The sequence below is a fragment of the Leucoraja erinacea genome, chromosome 4 (assembly GCF_028641065.1).
Source record: "Leucoraja erinacea ecotype New England chromosome 4, Leri_hhj_1, whole genome shotgun sequence".
NCBI lineage: Eukaryota > Metazoa > Chordata > Chondrichthyes > Rajiformes > Rajidae > Leucoraja > Leucoraja erinaceus.
Window position 1 is genome coordinate 35,675,814 of NC_073380.1, and position 26,441 is coordinate 35,702,254.

The window sequence follows — 26,441 nt, forward strand, 5'->3', positions numbered from 1 at the left end:
CGCATTCTGACATTTTTCCCTCTAATAAAAATGATGGAAGGAGCACATTTAAATATTTACTGATGCATGAAACCATACGCCCATGAATTGAGCACATTGTCTGCAGATTATAGAACCTTGAAAAACGCAGGCTTGGGTGTAGTTGATAATCTGTTGTTGAGAGAATGATCATTCTGGAAATCAAGTCCAATTTCAGACCTTTCAAAACAAACTGAGGCAGCAGAGTAAAAGTTTAATCAAAGACACACCGAGTTAAAATGGAATGTTATGTGGAACTTTATTATTGTCTTTTATTCTTTTTCGCTATATTTATACATTTTATTTGATGTTGGGATCTTTGTGGAATGAAGTACAGTGGATGAAAATATTTTGAAAAACGTTGTGATATTGGCACAATTTTGGCCACTTCATTCGTGTTGATTTTTGCCACTTTTGCAGTTGCAGAGTTTAACTTGTTGCTGCCTTAAGGATATGAAATGTGAGGCAATTAACAGTGTGATATAAAATGTCAAGTCTGTGCATGGCAACAGGTTGTGATACTTAAATGGAGCATGAAAATGCAACATCAGACTATGATGCCAGAAGGGAGATGGGCCGACTGCCGGCAACTGTCATAGTCGTAGCAGGTCGCCAAAAAAACGGCGACTGGAGCCCCCTACGACAATGTCTACGACAATGTCTACAACAACCTACCACCTCGTCGACGTCAAACTACAGCAAGCTACTGGCAACTGGCGACCCATTAGGACGTCCACCTACGACCACACCTACGACATCCTACATCCACCTGCAACAAGCTACGACAAGATACGACCCTGTCAGCGACAACTGAAGACAACTTAAGACAATTCAGTCGCCGGTACCCTGTCGCCAATGGACTTCACCGAAGTCAGCACCGGCGACAACCTACATCACCTGGCGAGAACCTACGTTATCCTGCGACAACTTACGACAGCAGAGGTGATGTAGGTTGTCGCCGGGTTTTTTGGCCATGCGCACATGCGCACACTCACACACACACGCAAGAGGCTTCGGAGGCTCAATTGAGCGCTAAATGCAGCTCAACTCTGCCTGTCTCACCGGGTTAACTACAGCCCTGTGTGGACTGACAGGGATACCGGCGCTGCTTCTCCACGCTGGCCATATTTCCCGCAAGCCCATCCAGGGTTGTACTTCACTTGGCGGGACAGGCAGAGTTGAGCTGTGTTTAGTGCTGTTTCTCTGCGCTGGCTGTGGGCCTGGGGGTACAGCTCGCGTCTGACTGCCGACCTCTCTGGCCACCCGTGGGGGGGGGGGGGAAAATCACTCGGGACAGCGCCGCAAACCCGCCCGGGATCGATCCTGCCTGCGGTTGGGGCGCAGGTCTGTGCCACGTCTCCCTCCTCCAATCTATCCTCAGTCCCCCCCCCGCCCCCCCCCTCCCTCCTCCAATCATCGCGCCCTCGATCATCTGTCCCACCCCCACTGCCTCGCTAAAAGCGGAGATTTTAAAATCGGGATCACAAAAACTTGGGGGGGATGTCCCCCACCTCTCAAAACATGGGGGGGGGGTCCCCCCTCTGGCTCCCCCCGGGTTTTCCGCCCCTGCCTGTAGTCGCCTAAAAAATCGCCTAAGTGGGACAAGCCCATAACAAAGTTATAACTAAATATAACTAAAAGTCATATTCTGCTTGGGTAACCTACAGCCCAATGATATGTATATCGTAGTTTCCAATTTCAGTTAACCCACTCTCTAATGTTCCTTTAATAGTTCCACCAGTTCACACTCTTTCTCTCTTTGTTCATCTTGTCCATCCTCCCTCACACATTACTTAGAATAATCATCCTTACCTACATAGTTTCATCTGCCATCACCCACATACAAATCTTCCTGGGTTTCTCTCCCTTTGTTCACCTTTCCCATTCCTGTCCCATATGGTTCCATTTGCCCATCAATCCTTCCTTAATTAGTTCCTGTCTCTACCATCCCCCACCCAGCTTCAATTGCCTTTTTTTCCCTTATGTTTCCACCTAGCATTTATCACCCACTCCCTTTGCACTCCCCCCTCCACTTCCTCCACCTGGCTTCATCTGCCCAACATTCTCCCTGATCTGGTCCCATCTCTCTCCCCTCTACACTCTCACTCCTGAAACATCGACCATCCCTTTCCCTCCAAGGTCTTGTTTGACTCCTGAGTTCTTCCGGCAGTTTAGTTGTTGTGCCTTAGTTATGTGGAATTTAGCCACAGTATGCTAGACCCACTGATGTCAGTACTTTGAAAATTGACATTATATATTTTGTATAAGAAATAACTTAAGATATATGTGACAATAAGTGTATTGCAATTGTGATCGTAACATATTTTCTCAAGTAGATAAAAAGCAATTCATGTCTACCTTTAATTTAAACCAGCACCTGCAGTTCTTTCCGACACAAATGTAATTCACGGTTTGTTTGCATATCCATCACTATTTAAAAAATGTAAGTACCTCAATTCTTTATTACAAATGACTATTCTCTAAATTAAACAATAAATATGCAAATTGACAGAATTATCTGAACAGATTAAAAAAAGGGTAAAATCACACCATGGGGAACTAAGCAAGGGTGATCGTAAGCACCAGAAAGTAAGGAGTTTATGCCAAGAGAATCAGGCAGAAGACCAGACACCACGAGAACGGGAAAGTCCCATTTACAACACACAAATATGGATGACGAGACAAGAATATATATGAAGACTATCAGCTGGCTAAGTGTACAATAGACACCAGGGAAATGCATTGAAAATTGTCTAGATCAATGGCTGCCAAAGAGCAGCAAATTTAATACATGGCAGTCACAGAATGTAAATAATTCAAATTACATATTTCAAGAAGTTATTCTGATAACTTTTTTTCTTTTTGTCTTCTTAGGAAAACTATGGTGTGTGCAACTGGGCAGTTTCATGAGTTCCTATTACCGCTCAGTACCTAGTCTAAATGACCAGACTCTGTGTGCAAACATAGACAGCCAGTGCTCCCTGACCTTGCAACATACTGATGACCAAGTTAGAAAATGTAGTCTAACTCCTTTATCTTAATTAAAGAGTTCAAGTTCAAGTTTGTTTATTGTCATGTATCCCTGTATAGGACAATGAAATTCGTGCTTTGCTTCAGCACACAGAACATGGTAGGCATTTACTACAAAACAGATAAGTGTGTCCATATACCATAATATAAATATATACACACATGAATAAATAAACTGATAAAGTGCAAATAACAGAAAATGGGTTATTAATAATCAGAGTTTTGTCCGAGCCAGGTTTAATAGCCTGATGGCTGTGGGGAAGTAGCTATTCCTGAACTTGGTTGTTGCAGTCTTCAGGCTCCTGTACCTTCTACCTGAAGGTAGCAGGGAGATGAGTGTGTGGTCAGGATGGTGTGGGTCTTTGATGATGCTGCCAGCCTTTTTGAGGCAGCGACTGCGATAAATCCCCTCAATGGAAGGAAGGTCAGAGCCGATGATGGACTGGGTAGTGTTTACTACTTTTTGTCGTCTTTTCCTCTCCAGGGCGCTCAAATTGCCGAACCAAGTCATGATGCAACCGGTCAGCATGCTCTCTACTGTGCATCTGTAGAAGTTAGAGAGAGTCTTCCTTGATAAACCGACTCTTCGTAATCTTCTCAGGAAATGTTCTCGGACCAGGAGAGATCTACAGAGATGTGCACGCCCAGGAATTTGAAGCTCTTGACCCTTTCAACCATCGACCCATTGATATAGATGGGGCTGTGGGTCCCCCTCCTACCCCTTCCAAAGTCCACAATCAGTTCCTTGGTTTTGCTGGTGTTGTGGGCCAGGTTATTGCGCTGGCACCATATGGACAGTTGCTCGATCTCTCTTCTGGACTCTGACTCATCCCCATCAGTGATACGTCCCACAACAATGGTGTCGTCAGCGAACTTGATGATGGAGTTCGCACTGTGACTGGCTACGCAGTCATGAGTATAGAGTGTGTACAGCAGGGGGCTGAGCACGCAACCTTGAGGTGCTCCCATGCTGATTGTTATCGAGGCTGACACATTTCCACCAATACGAACAGACTGTGGTCTGTGAATGAGGAAGTCGAGGCTCCAATTGCAGAGGGATGCGCAGAGACCCAGTTCTGCGAGTTTGGTAACCAGCTTGGAGGGGATGATTGTGTTAAATGCCGAGCTGTAATCGATGAATAACAGCCTGACATATGAGTTTTTGTTGTCCAAGTGGTCCAGAGCGGAGTGGAGGGCCAGCGAGATCACATCCACCGTTGATCTGTTGTGGCAGTAAGCGAACTGCAGTGGGTCAAGTTTTTTGAGAGATAATTTATATGTCAGAATTATATGGTAGCTTTACAAAATAAGTTGTCATATCATGTTTCAATTATAAAAGCATCATACATCAATGTCCAACATGATCTAAGACCCAAAGTTCTTTCTTCCTAAGGCAGCTTATAGGGGTTGTTTTTCCGGGTTCTGATGTGGTTAATAAGGCCAATGCAGGAATCGCGAACGCCACCATTTTCTCAAGGTTTTGGCTTGTTCTTGATGCATGACCTTAAAGGTTTCAAAACTATCCCGAATGTTCCTTTTCCCCTTTAGGTGATCATAGATTTGAAGTCAGTGAAGATGTTACATTTGTTCAAGGAGATCTTGGCACATCTTCCAATCTTTTATTTTTGTTTACTGGGAAATCTCCTTCTATGAGCTTGGAGTAGGTCTATTTTGGATGCATGCCTGTGATTTGGGACAGCTGGTGCAAGCAGCTAAGTGTAAATACAAAAAGTGAGCATGTTGACCAAGGAGAGGACACTGCCATCGGTTTGCTTGTTCTGAGTGAGTTTGGAGGGGTGAGCAACCAAGGCCTTAGTAATATTGTTCCATGACTCCAAATCTGGCACAGTGGTGCTGTGGGTAGTGCATCTATCTTATACCGCCAGTGACCCAGATTTAATTCTGATCTCCAGTGCTATCTGTGTGGAGCTTGCACATTCTCCATATGACCATGTGGGTTCCCCCAAGTGCTCCCAAAGGATGTGATGTTTGCTGGATTACAGTCAGTTACCTGCTGGCATCAGTGAGTGGGTGGCGAATCAAACTGTTAATGGACATGTATGAGAGAATGTATTTCAGGGCCATAAACGGGGAATGGGATTGCTCTGAGAGTTGACATCGACTTGATAGGCCAACTATCTAGGTCTAGGTCATTGGGTGATATAAAAATATGGATAAATTAAGAATTGTCCCAGCTTTGTGAGATTGTGAAATGATCTGATAAGATTGAAGTGAAGACAATTGTTCTAGGCAGAGAAAGAGCAGCTGCTAAGCAAAAAAAAAGTTACTAATAAATCTAATGAAGAATTACGGAGAAACATCCAAAAATTGTTCAGAATGTAAAGCTTACTCCACGAGGAGTGGAGGCCACAAACAAAGAGACTTTAAGGTGGAGGTACAAAGGGAGAACAAGGGAGAACGGAACAAAAGGCAGATAGGGTTTACTGAAGAAAAGTGGATGGTGTCTTGAAAGGACTAAGCATCCTTTCGTGGGTGTCAGTTAGACCAAATTAACTTCTTCTGCGCTCTAAGTACTATGCCAACCGGTAAACAATGAATTGAAGCAACCATTGGAGTTAAAAATATGTTGCAAACTTTTTACATTAAATGGCCTTAATTGGAAAAACTTCCTCCATTCTTTAGTGCCAAGTTATGAGTGCTCTTTGATAGCAGGTTTACTTTGAAAGTTAATTTCCTATGTCTGACCTAATTTATATTTCATAATCATGGATAATATTATCAGATGTGTGATTTTTGGTTGAGATGCTAAACTGAAGTTCCCCAGATCAAAGCAAATTAAACTAATGTTTCATCACTTTGCTGTTTATGAGTCTTGCTGAGCTCAAATTGGCTGCCAAATGTATCTGCCATATGGTGATTGCTCTTCAGAAAGATTGGTGTGCCATTCTGGGACGCCCTGAGGAAATGTGAGGAGTGCTATATAAATGCAAATTCCTTTCCATCAGTCTTCAAGACTGCATGGCATATTGCGCATGGAAATGATGAAGAAATAAGCAAATCCAGCAAATAAGAAACCAAAGGTGAAAATATCTGTCAGCAGTGACTGGAAATAGTTAATTATTTATGTATTTCAACAAGATGTAAGTGTAGGTGGTGTTGCTGATCAATAATTCTGAGCTCAGTTTGTAAACATGGTTTAGAACAGTAATGTGGGAGTGATTTTATCTCTTATGCATTCAAAGGAAAATAAAGACCTTGTGCCTATATTGCAGCAGTCAAAATGTCAAAACTTTCCAAGGCTATTGCAGTTTATGAAGTATTTTTTTCAGCATAGTCACTGTTGTAATGAGGGAAGTTTAAAAAGTTAATCTGAACACAGAAAGATTTAGTAAGCAGCAAAAAGGCAAGAACATTTGCTTTGTGTAGGAAGGAACTGCAGATGCTGTTTTAAACCGACAATAGACACAAATGCTTGAATAACTCAGCGGGACAGGCAGCATCTCTGGAGAGAAGGAATGGGTGATGTTTCGGGTCGAGACCCTTCTTCAGCCAAAATCTTCAGAAGTTGCTTTAGTGGTCTTGACAGATGCATCTCTTCTACCAGACATCTCCAGAACTCAGTTTAACTTCAAAACATGCTACATCATGTATGCCCATCAGAGAATGCAGAGATAGTCACAGTCTAATTCGTCAGTGAGAAACAGCATCAATGACAAAGCAACAGTCCCTTAGTATTGCACTGAAATCTGGATTATGCGTTCAAGTAACTATAGTGAAAGGGTTCACACACAAATGCTTGACTGAGAGGGAGGCATGTTACAATTCAATCAAAAAATCACCTTGAAAACTAATCATTATAAAGCTGTCTTGGTGAATTCTTCCTTTATGCTTAAAACATACCTTTGGGGGAACTCAACATGTCAGGCTGTCACGGTGGTGCAGCGGTAGAGTTGCTGCCTTACAGCAAATGCAGCGCCGGAGACCGGGTTCGATCCTGACTACGGATGCTGTCTGTACGGAGTTTGTACGTTCTCCCTGTGACGTGTGTGGGTTTTCTCTGAGATCTTCGGTTTCCTCCCACACTCAAAAGACGTACAGGTTTGTAGGTTAATTGACTTGGTAAATGTAAAAATTGTCCCTAGTGGGTATAGGATAGTGTTGGTGTGCGGGGATCGCTGGTCGGCGCGGACCCGTTGGGCCAAAGGGCCTGTTTCCGCGCTGTATCTGTAAAAAACATTTGTGGAGGGAAATGAACAGATGACATTTCAGTGCAGGATGCTTCTTCATGACTTGAGTAGCTGGAAGAAAGAGATGAGAGGATGGGATGGGGCAAGAGTCAGCATGTGGATTCAGATAAGAAGTGTTTATTGTCAGTTGGGGGAGAGAAAGTTAGAGATAGTCACAGTGACTGGAGGTGATAAGTGGAGAGGACAAAGGGGTGTAAAAGGTGGCAACTGATAAGAAATAAAGGAGAGGGGTGAAATGTGGAATGTGAGGGAAGGATGGTGGGTAGACGGATGGTGGGGAAAGAAAGGGGATGGATAATAGGGAAGCCAGAGAAGTTAGGAATGGGTAGTAAACAAAAGGAGGTTGGAAAAGGGGAAGGAACTGGGTGATGGGGACAGGAGGAATGGAAAGAAAGGTGTGTGTCAGAGGACCCCAGGTGGATGAAAGGAAAGAGAATAATTTTACTGAACAAATTACAAGCCCAACGTTATATTAAGCTGGCAATACTGAAGGGATTGGGAAGGAATGAAAGCTCAACAGTTTGGCATTATCTAACTTCTAAAAACATCCACATTTATCACTGAAATAACTTTATCAAGTATATTTGACCAGCACCAAAATTAAAAAATATATATCTTAAATAACAAATTGGAATTTTGAGAGATCTCTGTTGCACAACAGATTGAAGAGTAAGCAAGGCTCATGAAAAATCAATGATCAGATAATGCCACCCCGAGAACATTAGTAAAATCACATAAGCAGTGTAAAATTCATGTGTAAATATTGAATGTGATCGGCTGAATCAGTGTTATACAATAGACCTAATGATAGATTAGTAATGGAATCATTCAGCCCAAATCTAAGGAAAAGGCATTTAAATTGGCCAGAGGAAGCAGCAAACCAGAGGACTGGAAGAAATTTAGAACAGAGGAGGACAAAGGGGTTAATTTAGAGGGGGGGGAAAGTGCATGAAAGAAAGCTTATGGGGAATTTAAAAACTGACTCTAAAAGCTTCTTCAGATATGTAAAATGGAAAAAATTAGTTAAGACAAATGTTGGCCCCTTACAATCAAAGACAGGTGAATTTATAATGAGAAACAATGAAATGGCAGAGCAGTTAAACGAGTACTTTGGTTCTGTCTTCACTAAGGAAGACACAAACGATCTCCCAGAAATACTAGGAGGCCGAGGATCTAGGGGAAGGGAGGAACTGAAGGGAATCCACATGTCAGGAAATGGTGTTAGGTAAACTGTTGGGACTGAAGGCAGATAAATACCCTGGGCCTGCTGGCCTGCATCCCAGAGTACACAAGGAGGTGGCCCAAGAAATCATGGATGCATTGGTGATCATTTTCCAATGTTCTCTCAACTCTGGATCAGTTCCTGTGAACTGGAGGGCAGCCAATGTAACCCCACTTTTTAAGAAAAGAGGGAGAAAGAAAATGGGGAATTATTTACCAGTTAACCGTGCATTGTTAGTGGGGAAGATGCTTGAATCGATTTTTAAAGATACAGTATTATAGCAGTGAATTTGGAAAGCAGTGACAGGATCAGTCAATGTCAGCATGGATTTCTAAAGGGGAGATCATGCTTGACTAATCTTCTGGAATTTTTTGAGGATGTAACAAGTAGAATGGATAAGGGAGGGCCATGTGGTGTATCTGGACTTTCAAAAATCCTTTGACAAGGTCCCACATAAGAGATTAGTGTGCAAAATTAGAGCACATGGTATTGGGGGTAGGGTATTGACATGGATAGAGAACTGGTTGGCAGACAGGAAGCAAAGAGTAGGAATTAACAGGTCCTTTTCAGAATTGCAAGCAGTGACTAGTAGGGTGCCGTAAGGCTCGGTGCTGGGATCCCAGTTATTTACAATATATATTATCGATTTAGACGAGGGATTTAAATGTGACATTCCATGTTTGCGGATGACACAAAACTGGATGGCAGTGTGAGTTGCGATGAGGATGTTATGAGGCTGCAGGATGACTTGGGTAGGTTGGGTGAGTGGGCAGATGCATGGCAAATGCAGTATAATGTGGTTAAATATGAGGTTATTCACTTTGGTGGCAAGAACAGGAAGGCAGATTATTACCTGAATGGCATCAAATTATGAAAAGGGGAGGTGCAACGACACCTGGGTGTGCTTGTACATCAGTCACTGAAAGTAAGCATGCATGCAGAGCAGGCAGTGAAGAAAGCTAATGGCATGTTGGCCTTCATTGCAAGGGGATTTAAGTTTAGGAGCAAGGAGGTCCTACTGCAGTTGTACAGGGTCCTGATGACACCGCACCTGGAGTATTGTGTCCAATTTTGGTCTCCTAATTTGAGGAAGGACATTATTGCTATTCAGGGGGTCCAGCGTAGGTTCACGAGGTTAATTATCGGGTTGGCGGGACTGACATACAGTATGATGAAAGAATGGGTCGACTGGGCTTGTATTCACTGGAATTTAGAAGGATGATTGCGTATCTTATAGAAACATATAAAATTCCTAAGAGATTGGACAGACTAGATGCAGGAAAAATGCTCCCCATGTTGTGGGAGTCCGGAACCAGGGGTCACAGTTTAAGAATAAGGAGTAGGCCATTTAGTACCAAAATGCGGAAAAACTTCTTCACGCAGAGAATTGTGAATCTGTGGAATTCTCTGCCACAGAAAGAAGTGGAGGCCAATTCACTGGATTTTTTCAAGAGCTCGAAGGGCTAAAGGAATCAAGGGGAAAAGTAGGAACAGAGTACTGATTCTAGATGATCAGCCATTCGGCTCGAAGGACCGAATGGACTATTTTCTATGTTTCTGTTTCTAAAATTGGGCACTGGTCCACCAAGACCATCAAGCATGGATTTACATTAGTCTTTCATTAATCCCTTTTTATTCTACCCACATTGCCTTCAACTCAGCCTTGATTCTACAATTCACCTAGAGGCAATTTACAGATGACTAGGTATCTGTAAATTTACAATTTACAAATACCTAGAGGCAATTTAGATGTAGCCACCAGGGCCACATCTGAACTCCATCTTAAAGCTGTATTTAAGAGGGAGTTAGATGTGGCCCTTGTGGCTAAAGGAATCAGGGGGTATGGAGAGAAGGCAGGTACAGGATACTGAGTTGGATGATCAGCCATGATCATATTGAATGGTGGTGCAGGCTCGAAGGGCCAAATGGCCTACTCCTGCACCTATTTTCTATGTTTCCATGTTTCTATGACCTATCTATAACATTTTATTTAGTAACGCAGATAATGATTTACTTTTTATTCATTCCTGGGGAAATTAAGGATTAAGGTTAGTGGAGGAGTAGCGCAGGGGATTTAAAAAGCAGCCATTAGTGTCCAAGAGTGACTGCTCCTGATGATGTATAAAAGGAAGGAGGGCAATAGCAGAGCTGCTGTTCCGGACTTTGGGAGAGGCTGTGTTGACAAGCAGGTGTTGTGTATGATAGTAGGTATTGAGGCTTTGACTCAAGAGCCTTTGACAAGGCAGCTAAGCAGAGTAATAGGTAAGATAAGGGAAAGTATTTTTTCTCATCAGTTCCTCTTTTAGTCTCAGTGCAATTGGGATAGCAGATAGGCAGTGTTATCCAGGATGTCTCTGAGCAGCTATAGAAGAACATCTTCAAGGGGGAGGGAAAACAACAGTAACCATTGTGAACATAGGCAAAAATGACAATAGGTAGGAATAGGGATAAGGTCCTGCAGGATGTGGAAGATAAGGGAAACCTGCAGTGTCCCTGCGAACTACACCCGTGGGAAATGCATCCATTTGCAGCCACTGTCTGACCACTTGGAGGAACTGGAGCTGCGGATGGCCAATCTCAGGGTCATCCGGGAGAATGGGAGCTTCGTAGATAGGAGTTATAGCAAGGTGGTCATGTCCAAGGTGCGGTCAGGAAGTCGATGGGTGACCACCTGGGAAGGGAAATAGAGGAGACAGAGGGTGCAGGAATCTTTTGTAGCCATTCTCTTTGAAAACAGTTATACTTTTTTGGATACTGTTTCGGGGGGGTGATCGTTTAGAGGGAGAACAGCAGCAGTCAGGTCCGTGGCACTGGATCTGGCTCTGAGGCACAGCAGGGTGTAATCAGACAGAGTGATTGTGATAGGAGACTCATTAGTTAGGAGACAGAGAGGAGATTCTAATGCTGAAAACAGGATTCAGGGGACCATGAATTGCCTCCCCGACATCCTGCAGCATCCGGGATGTCTCTATGGAGATACAGAACATTCTCCAGGGGAAGAGTAAACAGGCAGAAGTCATTGTGAACAGGCATAAATTACATAGGTAGGAAAAGGGATGAGGTCTTGTAATGTGAATATGGAGAGGTTAGGCAAAAGGTTAAAAAGCAGAACCTCAAGGGTTGTAATCTCCAGATTACTCCCAGTGCCACATGCTAGCTATGGTAGGAATACAAAAATAGAACAGATGAATGTGTGGCTGAGGAATTGGTACAGGTGGAAGGATTCAGATTTTTGCATCACTGTTTAGTTTAGTTTAGAGACACAGCGTGGAAACAGGCCCTTCAGCTCACGGGTCCGCGCCGACCAGCGATCTCCACATATTAACACTCTTCTACACACTCTTGGGACAATTTTCAAATTTACCAAGTCAATTTATTTAAAAGTTTATTTTATGTGGTTGGCTTACTGCTTTTCACTTGGAGTGGCCATATGGTAACTCAAATTTCACGGTACCTTGTAGTACATGTGACCCATCTTGAATCTCTTGAACCTCTTGAATTGACCTACATTGGTCATCGGAGATGTTCTCATTCTTTAGGGAACAGGGGTCCCACTCTTCCATTATAGATGAGACTCTCACTAGGGCTCCTCGATATCCCGCAGCTCCCCTCTTGCTCCCTCTCCCCCCATTCGTATCAAGGGCAGAGTCCCCCTTGTCCTCACCTTCCACCCCATCAGCCGTCGCATACAGCATATAATCCTCCAACATTTTTGCCACCTCCTACGGGATCCCACTACTGGGCACATCTTCCCATCTCTTCCCCTTTCTGCTTTCCGCAGAGACTGTTCCCTCCGCAACTCCCTGGTCAACTTGTCCATTCCCAACCAAACCTCCCCCTCCCCAGGTACTTTCCCTTGCAATCGGAGGAGATGCAACACCTGTTCCTTTACCTCTCCCCGCGACTCCATCCAAGGACCCTGACAGTCTTTTCAGGTGAGGCAGAGGTTAACTTGCACCTCCTCCAACCTCATCTACTGTATCCGCTGTTCCAGGTGTCAACTACGGTATATTGACCAAGTGCAGGCTCGGCGATCGTTTCGCTGAACACCTCCACTCAGTCCGCCTTAACCTACCTAATTTCCCGGTTGCTCAGCACTTTAACTCCTCCTGCAATTCCCAATCTGACCTTTCTGGCCTGGGCTTCCTCCATTGTCAGAGTGAGGCCCAGGGCAAATTGGAGGAACAGCACCTCATATTTTGCTTGGGTAGCTTACACCCCAATAGTATGAACATTGACTTCTCTAACTTCATAGCCTCGATTTCCCTCTTTCCATCCCTTCCCCTTCCCAGTTCTCCCACCAATCTTAATGTCTCCGACTACATTCTATCTCTGTACCGCACACGGCCCTGACATCAGTCTGAAGAAGGGTCTCGACCCGAAACGTCACCCATTCCTTCTCTCCAGAGATGCTGCCTGTCTCGCTGAGTTACTCCAGCATTTTGTGTCTACCTTTGACCTACATACTTGTACGTCGTTGAAATGTGGGAGGAAATCGAGGATCTCAGAGAAAACCCACACAGGTCACGGGAGGAATGCACAAACTCCGTACAGACAGCACCCGTAGTCGGGATCGAACCCGGGTCTCTGGCGCTGCAAGCGCTGTAAGGCAGCAAATCTACTGCTGTGCCACTGTGCCCCCCTAATTGGCATCTCTTTTGGGGCAAAGTTAACCTGTACTAGAGGGATGGGTGCCCTGAACTGAAGGAAGACCAATATCCTACTGACCAGGTTGCAGGTGCTTTGAGGGAGGGTTTAAACAAGATTGGCAGTGGAACAGAATCCAATGTAGTAGTGAGGGAGGTGCGAGGCTGGAAGTCCATACAGAAGTCAATGACAGAAAGTTCAGTTGATAGGACAGGCAGGAGCATGTTTAGTTTAGAGACACAGAGTCTTGTGAGAGAAAACAGAACAGAACAAGGCATGAATTAAGCACAAGCAGCAGGGATCAAATATATCCATGGAGAAATATAGGGGATTCAGGAGCATACGTAAGAAGGAAATCAGGAGGAATAAAGGGGACATGATATACCCATGGTAGGTTAGATTAAAGATAATCCAAAGAGATTTCCTAAACATATTAAGGAGCACGGAGTAATGTGAGAGGGAATAGGGCACCACAGAAACCAAAGTTATCATTTGTGCGTGGAGACACTGGATGTGAACAAGGTCCCCAAAGAGTATTTCTCCTATATATTTATGATGGATAATGGCATAAAGACTAAGGCACTTGAGAATGTCAATAACAACGCGATCCTGAGGATAGTCAGTATTGCGGTTGAAGAACTGCTGGATGTCCTGAAAAGTATGAAGGTAGACAAATCTCCAGGGGCGAATCAAGTACATCTAGGGATACCTTGGGAAGCTGGAGAAGAAGCAAATGGGACTTGTTTGGATGGGCATCTTGGTTGGCATTGGCGAATTAGGCCAAAGTCCCTGTTTCCATGCTCTATGACTAAAATTGTGCATGCGTTATGTCATCACCAAGAATCAGTAAACTTGTGAGAATAACTGACTGAGAATCAGAAAGGCTTCCATCACCACTACCTACAGCCAAGGATATGATGAGAGGGTAGGACATTGCTTGCAAAGAATAATGAATTCGTTTATTTTAGTCTGAGGCTCAGGGTGTGGGGGAGGGTGCGCTGAGACATTTTAATAATGCCCAGAATGACAGTGCTGGCATATTGTCTAATGGTTCATTTTATGAACATCAAAACAAACCATTTGTCAGGCGGGCTAATGCATGGCTTTGTGGAGCTGACTGGGTCTGTCAGGCCGCCCGGGGCAGTCGGTACGCCCCCTGGCTGCCGCGATGCGCCGGTGCGGCCGAGCATTTCCCTTTGTGTGTGAGGCTGGCGCCGCCGGCTCACGGTGCCACACTGGACGCGCTCAGGAGCAGCTCAAGGCTGACCAAAACTGCACAGTCGCCTTCCGTAAGGTGAGGGGGGTTGGTGGTGAGAAAAAGTCAGACATCTCCTTCAACTCGTGTTTCTTTTTAAAAAAAGAGCTTCTGACTGACTTAATATATTTTTAAAATATTATTTTCTTTCAAGTATTGCCGGACCGCTACGCGGTTTCTTTTGGAGCAGAAAACTACGGGCTGCTGCTCTGCTTTATTTTGGAGAGTTCTCTCACTGCAGACCACAAACGGATGTGAGGCAGGGAAGGTGCCTCTCCTCCCTCTCTTGTTTCTTCTCTCTCTCTCTCACTCTCTCTCTCTCTTTCTCACACACTCTTTCTTTCTCTGCGCTCACGAACAAACCAGAAAAAAGGGGAGCTGCTTGATGTGTTCACTGCAAATTTCTCTGAAATGGACGTGAGGTTTTATCTCCAGACTGCTCCAGCTAACATCTCCACTGATACTCCCTGCCTGGGACCTTCACCCTGCTTAGATCCATACTATTGCAATAAGGTGATTGACTTTAGTTCTTTTTTTTTAAAACAAATGTATTGTTACTCTTGTGTCTGTTTTGAATGTTTCTGGAGTTCTGCAAAAGCTGCAAGCGGTCTAACGCAAGGCTGAGCCGCAGCGGGCTGTGTAGGCACTTGGCTCTGTTGGCTGGGGACAATAAGGTGGTACTGATGAGTTTTGAAGCGCATTGTAGGTGAAAGCTGAGGCCGGAGTGTTAGGGAGAGACGATGTACCTCTTTTTTTTTAAGCCTCCCCCATACTTTTTAAATCGCAGGATGTTTACAGTAGGGAATTACATGGTAGTAATTGATCTTAATAAAACTAGTTCCGACTCATTTCCTTTCATTGTCTCGGAAACTGTGACTGAACGGGCTCGATAATCATGTCTTTATTCTATAAGAAGCAGACTTACAGTTTTCTCTTAATAGTTAAAAATCGTGCTGCTATCTCAATAACTTTGTTATCTTTTCTATCTGCTGTAATAGTAGTCTCAATGTTTCCGGCCAGCGATCTGTCCCCAACATAGCAAGTGGGTGTTCTTTAAAAATGTGCTTTAGGTTCAGCTGACTAAGTTTTTAGCGCATGTAGTATTTAAGGACAAGAGACAAAGTGCAATGAAAATGAATCAATTATCATGGTGTCAATTAACTCTCATTGACAACATATTTGTTGGAATTGGGCGTTTGGATTAGTTGACGATAGTTTGATGCTGCATGAAATCTACTGTTTGGAAAGTGCGGATCAGCATGGTTACCGAGTGGGAGGGCAATTCAAACAGCTATTTATGCCAAATGTGTAAGGTATTTCCTGGATAAACCAACAAAAAACAACGACCTTACAATGTTATACGTGGGTAAAACTACAGTTTAAATACGAGAGAATGCATAGACCTGAACAGATATCTCCAATAAAGTGTATGCGTGGTCTATGTGTATTACCAAACAACAGCAGAACAAATCAAACCCATTTATTAGTATTCTAAAAAAGGAACACAACACATACAACAGATTATTTCATTTGAACATTAACGATGTGTTAAATAAGCATTACATAATAAGCATTAGTGTTTGGAGCATAATAGTTTCCACTTAATTTTAGATCAGGGGGAAACAATGAATATATTTGAATATAAGTAATGTTTTAACATCTGATTGCATCGATTTTCATATCACAAATTCTTGCCATTTTTTTCAGCTCATTTTAATCATGTAGTTAGTGAGTACCTCTGTGACTGTGGTGATTCTGATAGAGATAGTGGTTTTTCTGTAATAATGAAAACTAAATTGTACTATAATATTGGAAACTATAGTCTGGAACTATAATCTAGAAAACAAAGTTATTACTCAGCAATTACACAACATAGCATCTTCGTGGGAAGTGCATCAAGTACAAGTGTACTATTAGGTTTTGGTAGCATTAATGCTGCTAAAACAAGAAACTGCATTAAGCTGAATTAAAAGCACCTGTTTTTTTTATCAGTAAATTTATAACCAAACAATCATAAATTTTAAAACATTCAATTTTCTTGTATTCTTAAAGATAAAGGTTAAACTAACCTAAAGTATTCAACTGGCTTTGATTGCATCTACAAATGGTGTACATCAAATAAATTAAGTCAATTAAACTTTGTTTTTGTAAGTGCTTTGCATTTAACATTGCATTTTATGTTGAAAAGATGCACAACTAAAAATGCTTTTGAAAAATCCCAGTGTTTTAAAAAGCGAAAGTAACATACCTAAGCATTCGATACTTCTTTCTGGCCTCTGGGTTTAAGATTACATTTATAAAACGCCTCAAGGTTTATAGCGTTATCTACACCCAAAGAATGGTTTACAGCATTGTTTTCATTTGCAAGTATCCTCTCTTTTCCGTGCAATTATCTTCAATACTATCTGAGGTTTCACTTGAATGAATGAAATGTATAATTCATAAATTAATGGATAGTTTCACACAAATACAGGAAGGTGTTAAGTGCTGAGTTTGTTTTTGTGATCTTGTGATTATCAAGATGATCAACAGAATTGTTACCTGTTACACATAACCTATTATTTTTCACTTAGTACAATTCATAAAATTGTACCGCCTTTCTGGCTATGAGCAAACAATTGTTAACTTACCAGAGTAATATCTTTCCTGCAAATCCTAATCAGTTTTAATCACTGTTTCACAGAGGACTGGTGATTTATTCAATTTATTTTCATGAAATTATCATTTTCTTTGTGAACGTTTGAGTGTTCTGAGTAAGAATTGACCTTTCTGAGTAAATGGTGCGAGCTGCAGTTTTCTCCAGTCAACCATATATCATTAGCAGCTATTGTGAGTTGGCCAGGGTCGCTCTTTACCATGTAAGAAGCCATTTATTTTCAGTATTTTAAATAACCTGTAACTTGTTGCAAAATATAGCAAATAACTACGGAAGATGTTGCAGGAATAATATAATGTCAGGGTGTATTGACTTTTCAAAAAACATTAATATTTGAACATACGGGCTATTTAGAAAACTACAGGTCACATAATGTAAAAATCAGATTTAGTGTTTAATAAAAGAAGCCAATCTCCACTCCCTTGATGGCTATAAAAAGCTGTAATGCTCATGGCATCAATTGGGATACAGCTGCTATGCGTTAATGATACATCATTGCCTGACTGATACACACAGAAGAGGTCAGACCCAAAGTGACCCTCAAAACACTTAACAAACTAATCTAGTTCTAAATAACATATTACCACCCCAGAAACCTAAGTATTTCTGGCATCACTTTGGACAGTTCTGAGTAAACAGAAGCCAAGAACAACTTTAAAGCGATCAATGAAAACAAGGAGAGGAGGAAATCCTGCAAAATAATTATGTTTAAATTATGAACTACGATCATTCAGTCATTAAAATACGAAAAATGGCAACACTTTATTGTGGAACTAATAAAAGGAAATTTTAATACCGAATTTAATTGTTTCATTTGTGAATTTAATTTTACTGTTTATAGATGTACATCTACACTTTCACAAATGTAGATTGTGTGATTGTAAACCCATTCTCAATTGCATTGCGCATATAAATTAAGTATATCCTATGTCAAGGGTGTATAAAGAGCAAACTTTGACAACATTTCCACCCTTTTTTTAATGATCTTTCTAGCATTTCAAAAAAAAGTAATCAAACTGACAACTTTTAAAGAAAACCAAATTCGAATGACTCTTTGGAGAAGACTTGATTCAAGTAGAACATTATAAACAGCTGTTTAAATCAAATAAGTCAATGAGATGTGTTTAGTCTGTTTCACTGCACTTGAAGTAATAGAAATTATCTGAATGCAAAAATAAGTTCATTTCATTTATACCTCATCTACATTGTGCTTTGTAGTCAAACATCCTAATACACATACTTTGAGTTGAAGTGGTGCGATATCTCTGACTTTTCAATATTTTTTTAATCTTCTGCAATTGTCTCGCATTATTTTAACATAAGTAATAAATTAATAGGTCACAATTTGGATGATGATGATAGTTTTAGTGTGAGGACTGCTTTGACAGCTATTGAAGTGTTTAGGTGATGAGTATTTTGGCAGCTGCCTGCCCCTGAATGAGAAATTATAAGTTATATTGTTAGCTTCAGACATGGTATTACCTTTTTTAACACAGCAAAATATATACACCATTCGTCAGTGGTGAAACGAGCCTTTTATACTCTGTGGAGCTTAGCTCTCAGGCTGATGTGAACTAGAATAGCACTGGTTATATGGTCAGCAAATGAATAGGTCTACTTTGAATCTGGAATGCAGCCAATTTTGTGCAGACAAAAGAACTGACAAAAGAAAGAATTGCTAAAGCAAAATGCAAACTAGGAACAATCTAGAAAAACCTCAACAATAGAAACATTTTGACCATATGGCAGCACAGAATTTCAAAACGTTACGTATTTCATGTACACTTGTTATATAAAAAAAAACAATATTTTGGGGCATCATGTGCTGCAAGTGTTGCTGGGTTCAATTTATGGTGGTATTTATAAAGATTGCTGTTACTTTAATCTAGTTGAGTGCATCAAAATTTAATTCCCAGTATGTGTTATTAAACAAAACAATGCACCCTGCAGGCTTCTCGCCAAGAAAGCAGAATTGTCCACTGTTGGAGTTCATGTTTTCCAGTATGTGTCGTGGTAGACACAGTAGTTTGATCAGCTATGCCATGCTCCACATGTGACACTCATTAGTGTGTACTTGTCGCTACTGTTACAGTGAGGATGCATCTGCGCTCACCTCATTTAGAAAACATAAAACGAAGGGAGACAGATTTTCTAGATCATGTCACTTGTACTTAACTAAGGATGATGGTTGTACTTGTATCTGTTCTGACCGAACTGTTTAACAAAATAAGCTGATCAACAAGTATCTTTGAATAACTGCCTCCCAGTGGATTTATATTTAAATTTAAAATCCAGCTTCTTTGATGTACATCTTTGAGATTTTCCAAAGTGCCTTAAAACGTAACTTTTCAATTGGTTATTGTTTGGATGAAAAACATGGAACTCATTGTATGTATCTCCAAAATTGGAGCATGGCATTGCTGATCAAAGAACTATTTCCAATATAACAGTTTGGAGAAGAAAAACTCAGACCGGGGAAGACTGCTTTCTTAGCAAGTAATCAGGATGCTGTATTTGAAAACACACTGAACTTTAAGATAAATTGTAAGTCCATTAGCTCCATAAACAAACTGTACATATTTTGTAAATAACAGCAATCATATATTGTCCTTATATCTGGCAGGCTATATGCTATGGTTGATGCTTTGCTCTCAAGTGTTGGTCAGTTTTGAAATTTCCTGTTTGAACTTATGAAGTTTTCCTTGGTTTAGATCAACTAATGTAGAAGCATAACAGTTGTAATATGGGAAATATGGGGTCCTTTTAATATAACTGCAAGGATACACAGCTGCTACTGGTGGTAAATTGAACAACATTTCTCATGGAATTGAAAACCAAGTAACTGTACAGTCGTGAATAGCATGCTAGTTTTGTGAAATTTATGATACATTCACAAGATTCACGTGAAAAATCGTGCGTTGATGCAAAAGATAAAGGTAGAAATAGAGATAAAACTTAAAGATTAGTTCAGTTATTGGATCAGACAGATTGCTGTTTTCTTTTAATCTTGTGTTGATTTTGATAAGTTAGTTTCTGATGCCACAAATAGTAATACATAGTTCTAAAATTTAAAGTCATTTGATTGTAATAATATTAAGGAGATAATAAAACTAAACCTTAAATTGCAATCATAGATAAATAATTGTTTCTATGGTCATGTTATCTATTAAAAAAACGGGAGAAGTTCATTGTTGCCTTTGTAAATGCAAATGCAAATGAGATAAATGTATTTTCTATTTTTTACCAGTGTGCTGTTCCCAAAAGAGGAATTTAACAATAGGTATATTTGTTATCGTTTGATTGCCCCGTAAAATGCTTTTAGCTTTTCTAAATAAGACAAAAACAAATGAGATGCCTTTCGTAATAAATAAGGTAGAGTAGCTGGGGAGATACTTTTAAGAGTCTATTACTCACTTCTTAGGGCTGCCCTTTGAAGACTACCTAGAATTATTTTAGATTACTTCCAATTTAAACCAAGTCTTGTGGATATCCACACCTTCCATGTGAATCTGCGATGTTGTTTAAATTGGTGGCTGTAGGTACATATATCTTTAAAATGACCAGTGTTTTGTGAACATTATGAATCTCCATTGTTCAGTGGCGAATGAGAACTGGAATGACGGAAGGTGAACTCAGTTACTCACTGCCAACCACCCCAGTTTTTTTTGCCAATGTTTTTTTGAAGGTCACGAAAGAAGTATATTGTGCTACTTCAACCAATGTACATGCATTGTGTAAACATTGGCCCAGTTTGGGATTAATTAATTAATTTTAGTTCTGCAGCTATGTAAAATTATACAGAAATGGGTGCTAAAAGTCAAAAATTATCTTTAGTATTTGCCTCTGTCAAGAATTGTCAGAATAGGATGCAATCAAGGGGAAAGTAACTAAATAATGAGAATAGTTCATTGGATATGGAATTAATCTCTACACAGATTAAAACATGTATTTTGTAATATTTGTTTATAATATTGGTAAAAATCTAATGGGTTTAATATTTTAATGATGGTCTTTTTTAAACTTAGATTTCCTGATCTAAAAGTGCAATATTGAAATGTAATAAATGTGTAAAACATTTTGTTGAGAATTCAGAAAAATAATAGAACTTCCAACTAGTTATTCTTGTGAGGTTACAGCATTTTCTTAATGTCCAACCTATCAGCATTTAAAAAGAAGTGTCTTGCTAATAAAGCTTATCAGGATAGCATTTTTGCCTGCTATTTACAAAGTCGGTTACTGTTTAAGTTCCTGTCGAGTGGTTGGTGTATATGGTTCGTTGAATGCTGTCAAGAATGGTTTTCTCTTGACTGACAGCCTTATAAGAATCTGAAAGGGCATTTTAATTGCATATCATGTGTGTATATTCAGCATTGCCAGCACTCACTGCATTATTACTGGCAAAGTCCATAGCTACACATTTGAAAACAAATGTATGAATAATTTAAGAATCGACAAATAACACTGTAATAAGTGTGTTACAATTTCTTTAAAAAAGTTGCTATTTAGCCAGTCAGGATAAGGAATATGAAATCTTGAATATATTGCCATAATTTGCTTCACATTTTGACTTGTTGATAACATCTGGATTATTTAAGAATGTGTTGCTACTGTTGATTCACCCAAACATATATATTCTGGTGCAGATACTTTCTAATCTATGGTCAAGTAATTTGTAAATCTTCTAACCTTTATGAAGGTACCTAACATTTTTCATTGAATACTCTTTTAGGTGATATTTTAAGATTAAAGCATATGATTCAGTTGCATAGTATGATTACATACTGCTCTGTAAGTGTAATGAAGGCACTGGAAATATTGTTTAACTGTGTTTCAACTGCCCTGTATCTAATTTTAAGGTTTATTCACTGAAAATAGCCTTCCAAAACTCAGGGCCTCAGATGATAACATTTTAACTGGTGTAATAAGGACTATAATTAAAGAACTTAGTATCTGTCAGATAGTGGATTTTAAATTGTTCACTGTATTTTCACAGGGTTTGTTCTGACTCTGATTAAGACATTAATACTAAATCTGACCCTTATTGTAAATCTGTTTCTCTATTGGATTGTAACCATACATCTACTATTATCTCCTAATCCTAACCCTGTTATTGAAAGTAATATCAGACCTAACTGCAGCTCCAAGTTTATCCCCCGTTGTAACTCAATGAATACAAATTACTCATTGACAATATCAAAATCAAAAGAGAAATCTGTTGAAGGAAATTGTACCTGTATAAAAGTGATTATTCTAATCTTGCTGGGGTGCACGTAGTTAAAAGAGTAGTGGGAGGCCAAGATACATTGCATGACCAACCAGAACCTCTTCATTGAGACAGGTTTTTGAAATATTTTCAGAATTGGCCAACAATTGTTCCCAAATATTGGTGTACCCTGAAAGATATGTGCAAAATTCACCATTCTATCAAATTTAATTCCTGTTCATCTAATTATGTGCATGGAGTCTTCGTTATGGCGGTTAAGATAAGAGACTTGAGGTGGTATGAAAAACCCCCCAAAATTCTAACCTTTGTGTTTAAGTTTAACCTGCAGATAGGATAATTATGACATGTTGAGATTAATATTATCTTCTCCTGATGAGAATGTTTCTTTGGAAGTAATCAGTCCCTCCAGTAAGCAACAACATGAGTCTGGTCGAACCTAAGAGCCTTGATAGTTGAACCTGCTGATAAACTGACCGTAATGGCCACCATTTAAGGGGGAGAATAGGTTGCCTCACCATAAAAATTGGGTGGGCCTGGGCCATCACTTGGTTTAGGGTGGGTGCAAAATCTGGCATTTAGAGGAACTTGGTCCCACACGGGAAATAAATAAACTAACATGGGAAAATTATTTTCCTTTGGCTAATCTAGCCTATTAAAGAAGTCACAGCTGTTTCCCTACTCAATTCAATGTGAAAATACAATGTAAACATATAAAAAGGACTTTATGATTTCCATGGATGGCATCTGGACTGAGAAAATCTTTCACTGTTTTATTTGTCCACCACCCAAGCTTTTGTCAGATTGATGGAAGGCAGGTAATATGGAGTAAAATATATTTCCTCTGCTAGTTTCAACTTAAGGGCATACAAAATGAACTAGTTATTCTTTAATGTCTTGATATTTATGATGATCTTTGAAGTTTACTGAAATATAACAATCTTAGTTGGTGTTGAAAATTGCACAATAAGATTTTAAAGCAAATTTCAAATTTTAAATAGATTCCTTTTTGATGAGATTACGTGGCAGTTTATGCAATTAATGTTGAGGTTTTGCTCTGCTCTCTATGATGCTACTTTAGTGAGGTCTCTTTATCATTGACATTAATAGTAGTGAATTTATTTCTGACGTGGTGGCGATTCAACATTTAGCTTTTGTTCACTGAGGTCACAAATTCAGGACTTTACAGGGCAGTTAGTGGCTAATAAATTGAACAACCAGAAGGCAATTTATTATCACAGATTATAAAAAACGATGTACATTTTAAATTTGAAGTTATTATTATTCAAAGCCATTTTAAATTTGAAGTTATTATTCCAGTTATAAATTAGCCCGTTGCAAGTCATTGTTATTGTATCATATTTAAATCCCACTTCAAATAACTGTGTATTAAGTTAATATGTGTGATCAAACATCTCCTAATTAATGCTAAAGAGGGAAGAAGCAATTAGATTCATAGCGGTAGGAGATAAAATAAAGAATAAAACATTTAGCAAATGAGTTTCAAAGTAATATAGAAACCCAGGCTTTGTAGTTCTATGGATAGCAAAACTATCAATGCTGAATGTCACTGCAATGCAGATCAGACACCAACTCCTGTTGATAAAATATTTTAAAAATCCTATCAGTAATATTCTTCTCCTTTGAGAGTAATTTTCTACAATGCAACAATGCAGCATCAGTGATTTGAAAAGAACATCAAGTTTTTACAACTATTCTTATTATAAAACTGACTGAAAATGTTTTAACGTTGCTGAATGATTGAATTTCTAACATCATGCTAAGACACAGTTATTGCTGAAACAACCCTTTTGAAAACTATTAAAAATTGTGTGCCATTTATTTCAGGATAAAGGTTTCAAACATATTTCAAATAATTACAGATTATTGCTTCAATTGCTTACATTTTTTACGTTTGCATATGATATTTTAATTTCCAGTTTGGTCTAATTTGTAGATCATAATCTTTATTTCACTGTCAGGCAACCAAACCATCAGGCTCTTGAACATTACATAACACTAACCATTACTTCAGCAACAATGATCTTCTATGAACTTTTTTTGGTTGCACTACAGACTTCAATTTTGTAATTATGGTTACTTAGTATTATTGATTATTAATTTATTGTATTGTTGATTGATGTTATTTGTGGGTTAATGTGTTAGTGGGCTGATACCGTAAGTATTTCAGTGTTCTGTTGCCAGTACATATGACAATTAAACAGTCTTGAATCTGTAAATTGAGTAAAGGTTTTTGAAAAGCCCCTTGTTTGTTTGCTTCCTGTTCTATGCTATCCGCGAATTCTTCACTCTATTTGGAAGCTCAATCTGCTTGATCACTTCACTCTTTCTGGTTGCCACTGAATATTTGGTGCCTGACTGAAAGTTGCATTGGGATACAGGAAATCAATTTAAAATTCCAGAAAAGGAAAAGGGCAGGGTTGTAGACATACACTATATGGACTTCAGCAAAGCCTTTGTAAAAAGTTTCACATGTTAGGATGTGCTGGAAGGTTAGATCGCATGGGATCCAGGGAAAGCTGGCTAACTGGATACAAAATTGGCTTCAAGAAGCAGAGGGAGGTTGTGGAAGGCTGTTGCATCATTTAATTCAGATAAGTGTGAGGTGTTGTGTTTTAAGGAGGCAAAGACTTCAGGTTTAGTTGCAAACTGCCTTATCACCATTGACTGTAAAATTCGAAGCATCATCTTTCTTTTCATTCAATATTAAGTGGCCATAATCATACAGCATGGAAATAGGCTCTTTGGCTCAACTATCCATCCTGACCAAAATACCCAATTTAAGGTAGTCCAATGTACCTGTCTAAATGTCTCATATCTCACCTTAAAGCCATGCGTTCTCGTTCAAAATGTTTCCTAACCTGGGATAGAGAATCTATGCATTCATTCCATCTATTCCCCTCATAATTTTCTATACCTGTTTTAGATCACTGGTCAGCCTCCTACACTCTAAGGAATAAAGTTTCAGCCACTCCAATTTCTCCCTATACATTATTCCCTCATGTCCTGCCAACATCCTCAAATCTTATCTGCACTCCTTCCAGCTTAATGGCATATTCCTACAGCAAGGTGACCAAAACTGAACCTAATTGTCATACGGCATGTAAACGGGCCCTTCCACCAAACTGTCCCATGCTGACCAATTTGCCCCATCTACACTAGTCCCACCTGCCTGTGTTTGGCCTTTATCCCTCCAAACCTTTCCTGCCCATGTACATGTCCAAATATATTTTAAATGTTGTTATAATATCTGCCTCAACTACTTTCTCTAGCAGCTGGTTCCACGTGATGTTTTGGGTTGGAACCCTTCTTCAGACTGAAATTAGAAGGTGGGGCGAAACTGGAGGGTCCTTTTATCCAGAGATGCTGCCTAACCCCTTGAGTTGCTCCAGCACTTTGTCCATCTTTTAGATGTAATCATTGTATTTTCTTCAATCAACATGTTTATATCTGATTGGCTATGTTCTCTTCATTTTCTCTGATTCTGAAGTAAAGGGAATTGGAGAAATGGAAAATGATGGTAGAAAAGGGAAGCCAGGAAGCCTTGCGTATTGGCAGAGGAGTATCAGGACATTTCAAACTTGATGTTGTCTATCTCATGGGTGTCTAAAGCATCTGTGCAATCCAGTCTGTACTCTCTGAAAATTTGGAGAGAACAGTAGGGCAATCATGGCATATGGGATGGAAGAAAGACATTGAAGTTATTGTTTGGAATAAGAAGGAGAAAAGGGAGTAATTGACCAAAATAACAGAAAGAGTTATCTCTTGGCAAATGTAGGGCCAATTATTAGGCTGCTGTAAGTTTGAATGACTCAATGGGGACTTTAAAAAAAAACCATGTGCAGATGGAAGTGGGGCTCAGAATAGTTTTGGATTGTGTTGAAGAATGCAATAATGTGGGGCAGAGATATCAGTGATTAAGACAATGGAAACAAAGAGACTATGAGCGATATGACATTTAAGAGGAATCATGAATTTGGCTAGCAGAGATTATTTAGTAGAAACCGGTGTATCCAGAGGAAAGCCAAAAGTAACTTTGAAATGGTGATTAATCTGAGGTGAAATTTCAAGGTGGATATTTAAATGCCGGGATGTATATGGTTTGAGAATGTCATAGATAAAGGATGAAGGATTTTATTGAAAGATACAGAAAAGTAAAAGTA

General features: G+C 39.9%; 1 protein-coding gene across 2 annotated transcripts in view; it reads left to right on the forward strand.

The window, feature by feature from the left end:
• The first annotated feature begins 14,398 nt into the window (after positions 1-14,398).
• Positions 14,399-26,441, forward strand: part of tox (thymocyte selection-associated high mobility group box) — a 217,209-nt gene continuing 205,166 nt past the window's right edge. The window contains exons 1-2 of one of the 2 annotated variants that reach the window (XM_055634021.1): positions 14,399-14,419; positions 14,535-14,893. In XM_055634021.1, coding sequence (XP_055489996.1) covers positions 14,792-14,893 — 102 coding nt within the window. In that variant the 5' untranslated portion in view covers positions 14,399-14,419; positions 14,535-14,791. The remainder of the gene's footprint in view (positions 14,420-14,534; positions 14,894-26,441) is intronic. The other variant, XM_055634020.1, reaches the window with a different exon arrangement.